Consider the following 14,099-nt stretch of genomic DNA (forward strand, 5'->3'; position numbering starts at 1 on the left):
CTAAAGCGCACTCAAGAGAAAGAGAGTTACAATAAATTAAAATTACTCCCTCAGCTTAACAGATATCTTCATATAAATAACATGAACTTTCAGATAAAATATTTACCACAAAGAAAAGGACAATGCATGTTCTTTCCTTCCCCCATCAAACTTTGGAAGAAAACTTATGTAATCATTTCCCAGACTTGTATCACAGCTAATCTCTTGCTACATCTGAACTTGTTAGGCATTAATGTCTTTTTCAAGTTCCCAGTATTTTGAAAAAGGCTTAAATTTGGTTTTAGAACTAGAGTAGGAACTAGCCAGATTGAATTGATTTATACATGTATCTGTGTTGTGGCAAGACACAATATCTTCCTACTTCTACACAGTTCCCTCAATATTGGAATTAGGAAAGTCTCTCTAAATGCCCTGGTTCTTTATATACTAAATTCTTTATGTACTAAATTCATCTGTCATTTATGATGAAGTCGTTTTTAATCATTCTTAAGCCTTCTTTTCCAAGATGTTTATTAGGTACTTCGTATAGACATTTAGTCAGCTTCCATACAAGCTAAACCAACCTGATAGGATTAATGATTTTTTTTTTCCGTAATGTATATTGTTGTTCTTGAGACCTACTCTCCATTCAGTGTGTCCCAAAAGCCCCCCAAAAACCTCTTATTGGTGTCAGTGAGAGATGAATATTGAGAAAACAGATCCCTTAGAGTCTATTGTCTCTTTAATTATATATTATAGTGACAATGATAAAAGTTATTCAGAAACATTAAATGCCATACTTTTGCACATTTCAAAATACTTATTGTGTGTCCAAGGATTCACATTGTGATTAACTTCTCATCCACCGCATTTCATAGATTACATTTATGGGGGACAGATTTTTCATAGTTTCACCTAACTTGTTAGGTTCAAAACAAGTGAGATATTTCAAGATGATCCCCATGTTCTGCACTGTAAATTTTAATGGCAAAAACTCATCAAATCTGTAAATAAAATAAATATTACCTCAAGCTGAACTTTTTGTTCTAAGTTCTTATAGGTTCTTTGCAGTAACTCTTTGGTACCAAGCACCCCATACCACATCATGTTCTTCGTCCGGCTTCTGGAAATAAGTAAGTAAAAATTCATATACTGAAGCATGCAATTTGTTATGTATCAAAGCTGTAGAAAGAGTCAAAAGTTAAGGATATAAAATAAAGCAAACAGAATAACAACATTAAGAAAAATTAAATGCCTCTGCTTTATCACTAAGAACTCCATTACCGGCACTTTTCAGGGTGTTCCTCTCGTTTATTATTAAATTCTAATGAAATTTTTGCATCTAATCCAATTCCAAAGTAGTTGTTCATGACACATTTTTCTGAATATCCTTCCCTGTGAAAAGAATACATATATGTAAGTATCCACTTATGAAGTTATCTGAACAATTACTTTAGGGCTTTGAGCAAGATTGTGGCTGGCCCTAGCACAGGCACATGACCGAGGCAGGGTGCAAAGCATTTGATTGATTGATCTTAGATACTTATGTGGCCCCATTACTCAGTACCTGAACACCTCACAAACTTTAATGTATTTAAACTCACAACACCCCTGGAAGATAGGGAAGTGCTATTATCCCTATTTTACAGATGGCAAACTGAGGCACACAGGAAGTCTGTGATGGAGCAGGAAATTGAGCCCAGATCTCCCAAGTTCTAGGCTGGTGCCATAACCACTGGAGCATCCTTCCACTCTATAGCAGTCACAGGGACCATGGAGTGTAAGTCACCTCAAAAGGAACAGAAGAGACAGGGCCTTACTTCCACACCCCTACCTAGGGGAGCTTGCCCGTGGTGGAGGAGGTTGCATGCTCCTAAGGTGGACAGAGAACATGGTTCATGTGTGTATCAAGAAGCTCCATTGGTCACAATGCCTTCCAGTAATCCTGCTGTAGCAATGCAACTCTGCACTGCCTTTAACTCAGGGCCTCTGCCTAAAAGACACCATCTGGCTCTTTGAATTTATTGAGCATTATTATCTATAAAAATTGTGCTTCAAGGCTTGCGTTATTCATTCTAGTAATTACAAAGTACAATTTCCTAAAGAAATGATTAAGGAAAAGAGACTGAACCCCAACACAGTCAATTTGAGAAAACAAGGAGATTTTCTTACAGTGAATCTGGATCAGGGTCAATAAATGGAGTAGCACCAAATGGATCAATGTTTGAAAGTAACATTTTGCTGATAATTGAACTCCCCGCAATAGAGGCCGCTAATCCAGCTCTTAAACCTGAAGGAGAAAACACAGAAACAAAACAATATTTGTTAATATAACGCATGCAATTCTGAGAGATAGTATTGTCTATAGCCAAGCACAGGATGGACAGGAAGTGCGCTTTCTCAGACAGCTCTGCTACTGCACCTAAGTTCTTACCTACATTACCTCTCTCTTCCAGTTTTGGCCTCTCTTGAGCAGAAAGGCAACTGAGTTGAATTCGGTGGTGGGGTTCACTGTCCACCACTGGAGAAAAATGTCACGATTTCAATCCAAGACTACGGAGGTGACAGATTGCACAGTAATCACCTAATGCCACTGAAGGTTCCCATATTTTTCATCTCTTAGTCCAGTCACCCAGTCTCCAAACTATTTCATTACTTCGGGTTGGTTTTGGGAGGAGTTGGGGGGGCAGGCTTCCACAGTGGGATCATTGTTCATGCAGCCTATCAGCTCATTTAGAATCTTTGAGAAATGCTTAACTCCTTAATTTGGCTTGATAAATGTACGTTCAACAGGGAGTTCTTCCCTTACCAACCTTTTACACAAGAGAACTTCTCTGCAAAACATGTAAATGACAAAGTTCCTAACTGTCAGGGTGGTTAAACACTGGAACAAATTGCCTAGGGAGGTTGTGGAATCTCCATCTCTGGAGATATTTAAGAGTAGGTTAGATAAATGTCTATCAGGGATGGTCTAGACAGTATTTGGTCCTGCCATGCGGGCGGGGGACTGGACTCGATGACCTCTCGAGGTCCCTTCCAGTCCTAGAATCTATGAATCTATGAATCTATAAAGCCACCACTTTGATCTCCTAGACAGGGAGGAAGGGGTTGAAGGCAAGTGAGAGAAGGACAAAGCAGACAGAACAAACAAGTATGGGTGAAAAAATGAGGGCAAGGGGACTAGAGAACAGAAAGCCAGAAGTCAGATGGGATGGGGAGGAAAGAGAGAGACAGGCAGGTGTAAGAACACAGAAATACAAGTTAAATGAAAATAAATAAGGAAGACAGAAGAGGAGAGGCTGGCAGGGAGAATTTGATTAATGAGCTAAGAAACAATTCGTGTTTCTACCATGGGAACGGTCAGAGCCTGATTAGCTTTGCCCACTGGAAAGTTGGCAACCCTGCCATGCCCATTTTGGCTAATATCAAAGTAACATGCACAACTATGTTTAATTAATGCAGATAGAAATTTGCTTTCAAAAGCTTTTAGTTAAAGTGATCTACAAACAGTACATGCTTAGTTTCAATATATATTGTTAATACTGATAATGAAAGTTCATTAAGCCAGTGTTTTAGCAATGCTTTCTGGTATACATTTTTACTTTGGGATGTGTACAGATTTCCTAACTGCTATTGTTGCAAAGTACCTTTTTACAGTTTAATTTATATTTTTACTGACAGGTATGTCCCCTTGGCATTTCATTCAGTCAAAAGATCATTTCTTAACTGACTCTGGCCCTTAGCCTCTTACTAGGCTAGCACAGCCTTCATCCACTAGGGGAGCAAGGTTCCTTTGATTCCACGATGAACACAGCCTTCCCATTTCTGCTCCTCATTCCCCAAACCAAGTGCAATGCTTTTGTAATGTGTCTGGTGCTCAGGACAGTGACCAGAAGTATTTTCAATTAACATACATTCTCTATGGTACCACACAAAGAGGTTATGCATATTAATTCACTAATATTTGTAAAGTTCTTTGACATCTCTGGGTGGAAGACACTATGTAAGTGCAATGTATTATTATTTAACAACTAATTGTGGCATATAGCAAGATACTGAAAGGACTAATGGAGTTCAGAATATCATTACCTGGGCAGATTATCCTGGTGTTAAGTACAGGGAGGTTTTCTTTACCGGCTGCCACAGCTGGGGCAGAGAAAGAGCCAGTATGAGAGGGGATGCCCCGACTTGTATGTCGATCTGGAGATTTTGGTGCAGCTTTAACTATGCCAAAAAAAGAAGAAGAAGAAATAACAAAGTTAGAACTAAATATACACCCACACACAAATTGTAGATACAATTGCATATATGCTTATCTAAGGGTATGTCTACACTACGAGGGTAATTCGATTTTACTTAAATCGAATATGTGGAATCGATATTGCAAAGTCGAACGTGTGTGTCCACACTAAGGACACACTAAGGACAGTAATTCGACTTTGTGAGTCCACACTAACGGGGCGAGCGTCGATATTGGAAGCGGTGCACTGTGGGCAGCTATCCCACAGTTCCCGCAGTCCCCGCTGCCCATCGGAATTCTGGGTCGAGCCGCCAATGCCTTCTGGGTAAAAAAAATTTGTCGTCATCCGTCCGTCACTAACGCCCTCCCTCCCTCCATGAAAGCGCCGGCGGGAAATCAGTTCGCGCACTTTTCTGGTCAGTGACAGCGCGGACGCCACAGCACTGCGATCATGGATCACGCTGCGACCATCGCTGCACTTGTGGCCGTTCTCAACACCTCGCAGCTTATCATACACCTTTCCCTGAGGCAGATGCAGAGAAATCGGGCGAGGAGGCTACGGCACCGCCGTGAGAGCCTGAAGTCGGAGAGTGGCACAGAGCTGTCAGAAACCACGAGCCCCAGCGCCCAGGACATGACGTTGGCAATGGGGCATGTGGATTTTGTTGAACGGCGATTCTGGGCCCGGGAAACAAGCACGGACTGGTGGGACCGTATAGTGCTTCAGGTCTGGGATGAATCCCAGTGGCTGCGAAACTTTCGCATGCGGAAGGGGACTTTCCTCGAACTTTGTGAGTTGCTGTCCCCTGCCCTGAAGCGCAAGGACACCCGCATGCGAGCAGCCCTCACTGTCCAGAAGCGAGTGGCCATAGCCCTCTGGAAGCTTGCAACGCCGGACAGCTACCGGTCAGTCGCGAACCACTTTGGTGTGGGCAAATCTACCGTGGGGGTTGTTGTCATGCAAGTAGCCAAGGCAATCGTCAAGGTACTGCTGTCAAAGGTAGTGACCCTGGGAAACGCGCAGGCCATCATAGATGGCTTCGCCGCGATGGGATTCCCAAACTGCGGTGGGGCTATCGATGGGACTCACATCCCTATCCTGGGACCGGACCACCAGGCCAGCCAGTACATCAATAGAAAGGGCTACTTTTCAATGGTGCTGCAAGCACTGGTGGACCATCGGGGACGGTTTACAAACATCTACGTCGGATGGCCGGGCAAGGTTCATGACGCTCGCGTGTTCAGGAACTCTGGTCTGTTTAGACGGCTGCAGGAAGGTATTTACTTCCCGGACCACAAGATAACTGTTGGGGATGTGGAGATGCCTACAGTGATCCTCGGGGACCCAGCCTACCCGCTAATGCCCTGGCTCATGAAGCCCTATACTGGCGCCCTGGACACAGAAAAAGAACTGTTCAACTACCGTCTGAGCAAGTGCAGAATGGTGGTGGAGTGTGCTTTTGGCCGTCTCAAAGGGAGATGGAGAAGCTTACTCACTCGCTGTGATCTCAGTGAAACCAATATCCCCATCGTTATTGCAGCTTGCTGTGTGCTCCACAATCTGTGTGAGAGCAAGGGGGAGACCTTTATGGCGGGGTGGGAGCTAGAGGCAAATAGCCTGGCTGCTGATTACGTCCAGCCAGACAGCCGGGCCATTAGAAGATCCCAGCGGGACGCCCTGTGCATCCGGGAGGCTTTGAAAGCTAGGTTCCTGAGTGAGCAGGGCAACCAGTGACTTTTCAGTTTGTGGACAGAAAAGCTGAACCTGCCCCCGTTTCTTTACCCAGTCCATTTTGACTATCCTCTCCAGTTACATACCCCCTTCACCCCCTTCCCCTTCCCAAAAAATAAAATCATTTCGATTTTTTAATGAACACCGTTGTCTGTATTGCTGTTTTCGCGGGAATATTTTAAACCGGGGACGCAGACTGTGGCGGGGGGCGGGTTTAGTGTTCTGATGCAAATGATGCTTCTAAACTCCCGGAATGACAGGCTCCGCACTGGTGGACTGGTTATTTCAATGGAGCCTGCCAGCACTCCTGGTGGGGACTGTGTGTATGTGTCGGCTATGTGACTTTCTGGCAGGGGGGGTAGGGTTACGGATCCCCTGCTGCGTGGATCTGTGAGCCAGGATAAGGACCGCTGCATAAGATCTGTAACTGCCCTCCCCCGCCACAAAGTCACAGAGCAACCCCCCCCCCCCCAAAACATGAAAAACACCTCCCAGACTGACCAGGGTAACCAGTGACTGCACTGTGTATGTGTCCTGATGCTGGACCTGACACCGCCTCTGTACCCTGCTAAAGGTCACTGTCCTGTCCAATTACCAAGCCCCTTCCCCCCCTCCAGACAGACTCTCCCTCAAAAGAACCTGACTGAAACAGTAATGAACAGAAACAAACATTTTATTGCGAACCAGACATGAAACGTGGGGGGTGAAACTTGGACGGGGGCTTGTGTGAGGTGGGTAGGAAAGGACTTATGAAATTTTGGGGAATGTCAGCCTTCTAGTGCTAGAGCAGTCTGCAGGGGTTGACTGAAAGTTTTAACGGCCCTTGCCGCCCCTCCTTCTTTGGAGTTTGGGTGAGGGTGGTGTGGGACTTGGTGGCGGGTGAGGGCGGTTACAGATAGACTGCAGCGGGGCTCTGTCCTCCTGCCTCCGGTCTTGCAGAACATCCACAAGGCGCCGGAGCGTGTCCGTTTGCTCCCTCATTAGTCCAAGCAGCTTTTCAGTAGCCTGTTGGTCCTCCTGACGCCACCTCTCCTCCCGTTCCATGACTGCTCGGTGCATTTGTGACAAGTTCTCCCTCCACTGTGTCTGCTGGGCTGCCTGGGCTCGGGAGCAGCCCATTAGTTCTGTGAACATGTCTTCACGCGTCTTCTTCTTCCTCCGCCTAATCTGCGCTAGCCTCTGGGAGTGTGCTGACAGGCTGGGTTGGGAGACAGTCGCAGATGTGTCTGTGTGAATTTTAAAAAGGGAGTGAATTCCTGAGACAGATAAATGAAATTGTATACAAAGAACCTAGTCTTTCTCTGTGAACAAGACCATGCACTGAACCTCTCACATGCGCACTCAGGACAAGGTCGAATTTTCGGCCGTCGCCTTCAGTGCCTGTGGACTTGCGGAGGTCTTGGAGTGTTCAGAGAACTGTGGCTGGAGACCTGAACTTCTGGAGCGGGCAATAATGGTAAGCCGCAGACTTGTGGCTGCTTAAAACTCCAGCAGTAGCACTGGCCTCCTTTCACATTGAAAGCAATGCCAGTCTCTGCTGCCAGCAATCAGGACAGCATCAACTCTGCCCCTGTCCCACCCCCTCGCGGCTGTCCCAGGGAAAGATCCCTGTATGCTGCCCCTCTCCCTCCACCGCGTGGCTGTAAAGCAGTCCCAATACTAACAGTCCCCTCCCTAATTCAAAGCAGGGCGTCATGAGCGACATCACCCTCCTGAGGATCCCGGACACCCAGAGAGAACGCATGCTGCGGGAAAGCATGCAGAAACCGGGGCCGTATGCCGCCATGCTATGTCGGGCCATGATCCCCGAGTACCTGATTGTGGCATGGAGGGGACATGTCTGCTACCACGGAGGGCCCACTAAGATCGCCCTACCCCGGAACCTGATCAACAGGCTTGAGCTCTACCTCCACGAGACCTACGAGGAGTTCTCCTACGAGGATTTCTCGTCGATCCCCGGCCACATTGACCGGATTTTCGCGTAGGTGCACTGGGACTTTGGAGTGGAGCGTCTTGGGCCTGGGAATCATGTAGTAACGGACATTGTGAAATTTTTTTAAAATACTTGGGACTAAATTGAGAAGAGCCTAAGACAGAGAAATCATGAAAACCCATTTGTTACCTTTGTAAATATTCCTGTTTTGTACCTGATTATTTTTTTACTAGTTTACAGCACTTTTATAAATATACATTGTTAATAGTATAAATATTACCGTTCTGTTTTAAATAAATGTTTACATGTTTACAGCACTTACTGCTTGATCCGTCCCCTGATTCTGTGTCCGGGGTAAGGGATGGGGACGGTTGGTAGGGGATCTCGGTAAGGGTGATGAAGAGCTCCTGGCTGTCGGGGAAATCAGCGGTGCCAGCGCTGTCGACTGCCTCGTCCTCCTCATCTCCTTCTTCATCTTCCCCGTCCGCTGTCATGTCCGACATGATCCCATCCTCGGAGTCCACGGTCAGGGGTGGGGTAGTGGTGGCGGCCGCTCCCAGGATGGAATGCAGTGCCTCGTAGAAACGGGATGTGTGGGGCTGGGATCCGGAGCGTCCGTTAGCCTCTTTGGTTTTTTGGTAGCCTTGTCTCAGCTCCTTGATTTTCACGCGGCACTGCGTTGCATCCCGCCTGTAGCCTCTCTCTGCCATGGCTTTGGAGATCTTCTCGTAGATCTTAGCATTCCTTCTTTTGGAGCGCAGCTCTGAAAGCACGGACTCATCGCCCCACACTGCGATGAGATCCAAGACTTCCCGATCAGTCCATGCTGGGGCCCTCTTTCTATTGGATTGCACGGCCATCTCTGCTGGAGAGCTCTGCATAGTTGCCACTGCTGCTGAGCTCCCCTCGATGTCCAAAGAGGAACTGAGATTCAAACTGCCCAGACAGGAAAATGAAAATGAATTCAAATTTTCCCGGGGGTGTGGCTGGTCAGAGCATCCGAGCTCGGACTGCTGTCCAGAGCGTCAACAGAGTGGTGCACTGTGGGATAGCTCCCGGAGCTATTACCGTCGATTTCCATCCACACCTAGCCTAATTCGATATGGCCATGTCGAATTTAGCGCTACTCCTCTCGTTGGGGAGGATTACAGAAATCGATTTAAAGAGAGCTTTATGTCGAACTAAATGGCTTCCTGGTGTGGACGGGTGCAGGGTTAATTCGATATAACGGCGCTAAAGTCGACATAAAAGCCTAGTGTAGACCAGGCCTAAGATTCAGAGCCTCAACATGTTGTACAAGCATGAACTATTAATCTAACCTATTAACCCACTTTGAGATCTCTGGAGAACCAGCAAATATCTGTATTGTTTTGTATGAATATTGTGTGTCCCTCTGTGTGTTTGCTTGTGATGGGTTACTTGCTATGGAGTTAGATCAAAAGGAGTTGTTAAAGAAACCAAGCAGGAGAGATGAAATAATGCCCTAGATAAGAAGCACCCCAGCAAATGTTCAAACACAATAACCAGGAATATAGCTGTGAAGATGTAGCTGTTTTGCCAAGGCTGAAACTCTAGAGATCAAAAGCCACACATCTGTTAAAAGATCTGCCCTGCAGAAAGGGAGTGGGGAGATAAGGTTGTCAGCTGCTGCAGGCTGACACAGACTGACAGAGAGTCCGGTCCTGCTGAAAGCACAATGTAACTTGGTCCCCAAGAGAATGCAGGACCTACTGAGTCATGTCTACTGAGGGGCTGAGAAGGAACGCCAAGCGTAGTTAAGACAGTCAGCATATAGGTGTGTTATTTTAAATCCACTTCTTGGAGAGCTGTGCACCTTTGGCAAATAAATTACAATTTGTTTTAAAGAAACTGCTTCTGTGTTACTGCATATTATTACTGTCCGCAGGCTGCCGAAGGGAAGCTCTGATAGGTGCCATGCCCATGGAGACTGCTAGATATCCCAATTGGCAATGGGGGGGGAAGGGGTTATCCCAGAGACCCAGTCAGAGTGGTTGGATCATGGGTATCCACCCCAAGGAGAAGTGGAGGCACAGTCATGCCTTGAAAGGGTGCAATCGGGGAACTGGAAAGGGATCTCAAAAGGGACAGCCTAAGCAGGGACTGTAACCAGAAATATCCCCATTTATGTATTTACTTCACTTATTCTACTCATGGAGAAACTCAGAGGCAGGAAGTTCAAGTGATTAGCTCAAATGAAAATCCTCAGAGATACATAGAACAAGACCTCTGGAGTTCCCAACTTCCACTTCAATTCATTAGGGCACATACTAATTTAATATTACCTTAAACACTGCACTTCATTTCTGATAAATGTAATAGGATGTCCCATTGAAAAAAAATGCAGAATTAAGAAGGAAAAAAGTTTAAAAGATTTGCTGTAATAGGAATTATGTATAAGGCCACTAATCCACATGCAAAGTTCTTGGAGTGCTATATAATAATTTCATAATAAATTATAAACAAATCTAATAAAAACTGCTCTAATAAAACTAAAGAAAAATGGAGGAGAAAGGAAAACATTCTAATAGTTGGGCGGGGTAACAAGTAATCTATAATTAGGGGTAAGAGTACTTGCCATTTTAAAAAAACTTTGGGAATAAAAGCAAGTCTTTACTTGGTGTTTAAAGGAAGGGAGTGGAGGAGCTGTGGCAAATGTAAAGAGCAAACACCATAGAACCCACTACAGTTCAAGACAGATTACCTGTCAATATGAGGCCCTGATTCGGGAAAGAATTTAAGCAAAAATACATAAGTATATGTTTATGTCCATTAACTTCAATGGGACTGAAGCACGTGCTTAAAAGTTAAAGTGTTTTCCTGAACTGGGACCTAACACATGATCATGCCATCAGCTCTAGGTGCAGGCTCAAAGGGGAGATCAAACTTAGCTGGGCCTACAGTGTCAAAAGTATGGTCCTGCTCTGATAAGCAACTCAATAAAATGGCTTTGTGGGGGGATCTATGTTTATTGTCTCTACCTGACACCCAGGTCAAACATGATCAGCTTACAAATAAAAGAGATGGGGGAAGGTGTTTTCTAATTACTAGCTTTGCAAAGTCAACATGGGATCTGAAAGCTAAACTCATCACCAGTGTAACCTCACTGTCTTCAGACTACACTTTCAGTAACACTTGTGCAACCTCCTAATGTCAATGGAATTACAAAGGTCTGACTGATTAGCCAGGTAGTTGGAATTTAGAAAACAATTTTGTTAAGATGCACAAACTGGAAACAGAATCCAGCTCAGACTCTCACAGCTGTGTGGTGTCTGCAGGAGCAACAGCAGTAAAAACATATTATTGTCACTAAAGTAAGCTGATATACTCAATATACCATCGAGAAGGGATAAAGATAAGTAAAGAGATGCCATTTTAGATAGTCATTTTTCAGAGTAGAAATTCACATTAAAGGCTCTAACAGTGACAGTTTAAAATTCATCCACAACATTGCAGGCAGTCAGTGTATAAATAAAGAATGCAGGGTGGGAGTATTACAATGATGGCTTCTTAAATCACTAAGGAAACACGCTGCAGCATTCTGTACTAGTAAGCTGTGACAAAAGCCCACTGCTGGAAATCATACCAGGATGGAATTATAATAATGGAGCCCCACAGCCGCCAGGACATGTTGCTGTTGTAACGTCATAATGGGATAAATTGGGGTGCAGCATAAGAAACTGGGAAAGTAAATAAATGTCTCTTATCCATGCCCAAAACATAGTTTGTTAGAGTAAAGCTGCCATGTAGCAGTAGTGAAGTATCCAGAAAGAGTTACTTCCCCCCTCCCCACAACAAGAAACTTTTTTGATTTAACACAAATAATATTATTTCTAAAGCTACTCATTACGTGACTGTAGAATTTCAACTAGAACCTTCCTCAGTTCCCTCCTGCCTGGCTTTCTGCTACATACAATCTCTTAGGGCATGATCAAAAAAGACTACCTGTTTTAAAAACCCCAAACAAGACCCCGCTAAGTGGGAATACTAGAGAGAGGATGGTCTCACATATTGATGACCCTCGACCCCAGCAAGACTTCAAACTTCCCAGGGTTGAGAACAGAAAATACTATAATTCCAGTGCATCCAACTGGAACTGACTATTGTCAAGTAGTTCGCTAAGCCAAGACAGTGGGTCTATGGGCAAGAGATGATATTCAGTTGTGTATCATCAATATATTGGTGATGTTCTATCCCGTGTTTAGAAATAACTCCCAGGGCTCTCTAAATCGTCCTAGTGGCTGCTCTGACCCCAGAAGCAGCCAAGATTTGGAAAAGCGCAAAGATAGCTTAAAGCCACCTTAGCCCCCCACATCCCGCGAGGCTCCTTAGATGTGCAGCATGGAATCTCACTCCATTTCTTGAGGACAGGGAAAACCTCTGCATAACTGAGGATGGTCAGCATCCTTCTCTCTAAAGGCCTGTCAGCACAGGAAGTTATATTGGTATAATTGTACAGACACATTTAAACCACTGCAACTTCCCATGAAGACACTCTTATTCCAAAATAAGAGTGGCTCCTTCCCATTTTAGCTTAAACTGCTTCTAAAACAAAATAAGGATAAATGAGAAAAAGGCATACTTTTATAGAATAAAAGTTTCCTCTTGGAGAGTTATACAAGTATAACTGTAACAGTTTAAATTCATACTTACTGTATACTGATACAACTTCCTGTGTAGAAAATCCCTATGCTAATAATTGACAGTGACAGCCAACAGTGGCATCAAGTAACTAAGATGTGGGAGCAACAGAGCTTGCAGGTATTGGGTTTCTGGGAAATCAGAGAAGTACTGACCTTCCTCTTCCAAAACCAAACTGAACTCAACAGGGGAGAGAAAGCCTTTTGAGGTCCTGTCTCTTGTTGTCAAAAGGCTTGGTAAAGGAAACCAGTCAAGAGCTGACCCTTCACAAAGACCACATAAACTCACAGAAGCGATCAGCAGAAGTAACTGCTAATAGAATGGAGGAGAACAGATCAATAAGACGTCACACTATGTAGTCCATCAAACTGTCAGTGTTAAAGACAGTGGATAGATCAAAGATGAAAGGATGGAAAAGAGGCACTTAACCATGGCCAGGAATAGGTCACTAGTGATCTTGGTAAGAGCAATTTTGTAACACCTATTGGCTTTTGGCATAGCACTTCTGTGTGCCTGCATAGACAGAAGATGATCACACTCTTGATAGCTCTTGGTCATCTCCTCCGCAGTTTACTGTACATGCCCAAACTACTTCAACTTCTGATGGCCTGAACTATACTGACCTCCACGTACACAGAAAAGAAAAAAACCCACAGAAATTCAGCTGATCTGAACATTTTCTCTCACCATTTGCACTATCATCGTTTCAAAAAGTTCACAGAAAATATATGTAAAAAGTCAACAGTTAATATAACCTTGCACGTTACAAACAGAACAGTGTGAAAATGTCCTGCATTTCATATGGGTGAATTATTATGTTGACAAACTGAAGAGAGTGCAGAAAAGAGCCACAAAAATTATTTGAGGGCTGGAGAAAATGCCTTACTGTGAGAGATCCAAAGAACTCAATCTATTTAGCTCATCAAAGACCGCGTGGTAACTTTATTAAGGAGAGTAAGTACCTTCACATGGAGAAAGCAAAGGGTATCAAATCTAGCAGAGAAAGTCATAATAAGAACCAATTGCTGGACATTAAAGTCAGACAAATTCAGATTAGAAATAAAGCACAATTTTTTAACAGTGCGGGGTGATTAAGCATTAGAACGAAATACCAATTAAGTGATGGTTCTCCAGCATCCTCAAAAATTAAGCCTAAATACATTACCAGAAGATATACTTGAGTCAAATTCAAGTTATTGGGCCCCACACAGGGGTAACTGGGTGAGGATCTACAGCCTGTGATAGACAGGAAGTCAGACTAGGTCATCTAATTGTCCCTTCTGGCTTTAAATTCTAAGAATTCACAAATTAACTACAGCAATTATAAGGAGATGATATTGAGGTCATAATATCAACACAAAAACATGATTCTCATGTGTATGACAAAACACCATTCTTAAGTGTTAGGGAGCTAACAGAAATACAGATGGAAAATGATATTCAAGTTTTATCTAATTAAAATTATTATCTATTTAGACTAAGGTAATTAATGCGAGGAAAATACTACTTTCATCAAGCAACTGAGGGAGACTCTCAGAGGATTAACAAATAATACT

At 44.1% G+C, this 14,099-nt stretch overlaps 1 protein-coding gene across 1 annotated transcript in view; it reads right to left on the reverse strand.

The window, feature by feature from the left end:
- LOC113407071 (diacylglycerol kinase eta-like) overlaps positions 1-14,099 on the reverse strand; it is a 269,427-nt gene that overhangs the window by 45,547 nt on the left and 209,781 nt on the right. The window contains exons 17-20 of the mRNA XM_026654677.2: positions 4,069-4,203; positions 2,152-2,269; positions 1,264-1,374; positions 1,006-1,102 (exon numbers count right to left, since the gene is read on the reverse strand). Coding sequence (XP_026510462.1) covers positions 1,006-1,102; positions 1,264-1,374; positions 2,152-2,269; positions 4,069-4,203 — 461 coding nt within the window. The remainder of the gene's footprint in view (positions 1-1,005; positions 1,103-1,263; positions 1,375-2,151; positions 2,270-4,068; positions 4,204-14,099) is intronic.

The sequence above is a fragment of the Terrapene carolina genome, unplaced genomic scaffold (assembly GCF_002925995.2).
Source record: "Terrapene carolina triunguis isolate 2854851 unplaced genomic scaffold, T_m_triunguis-2.0 Scaffold18, whole genome shotgun sequence".
NCBI classification, from domain to species: Eukaryota; Metazoa; Chordata; order Testudines; family Emydidae; genus Terrapene; species Terrapene triunguis.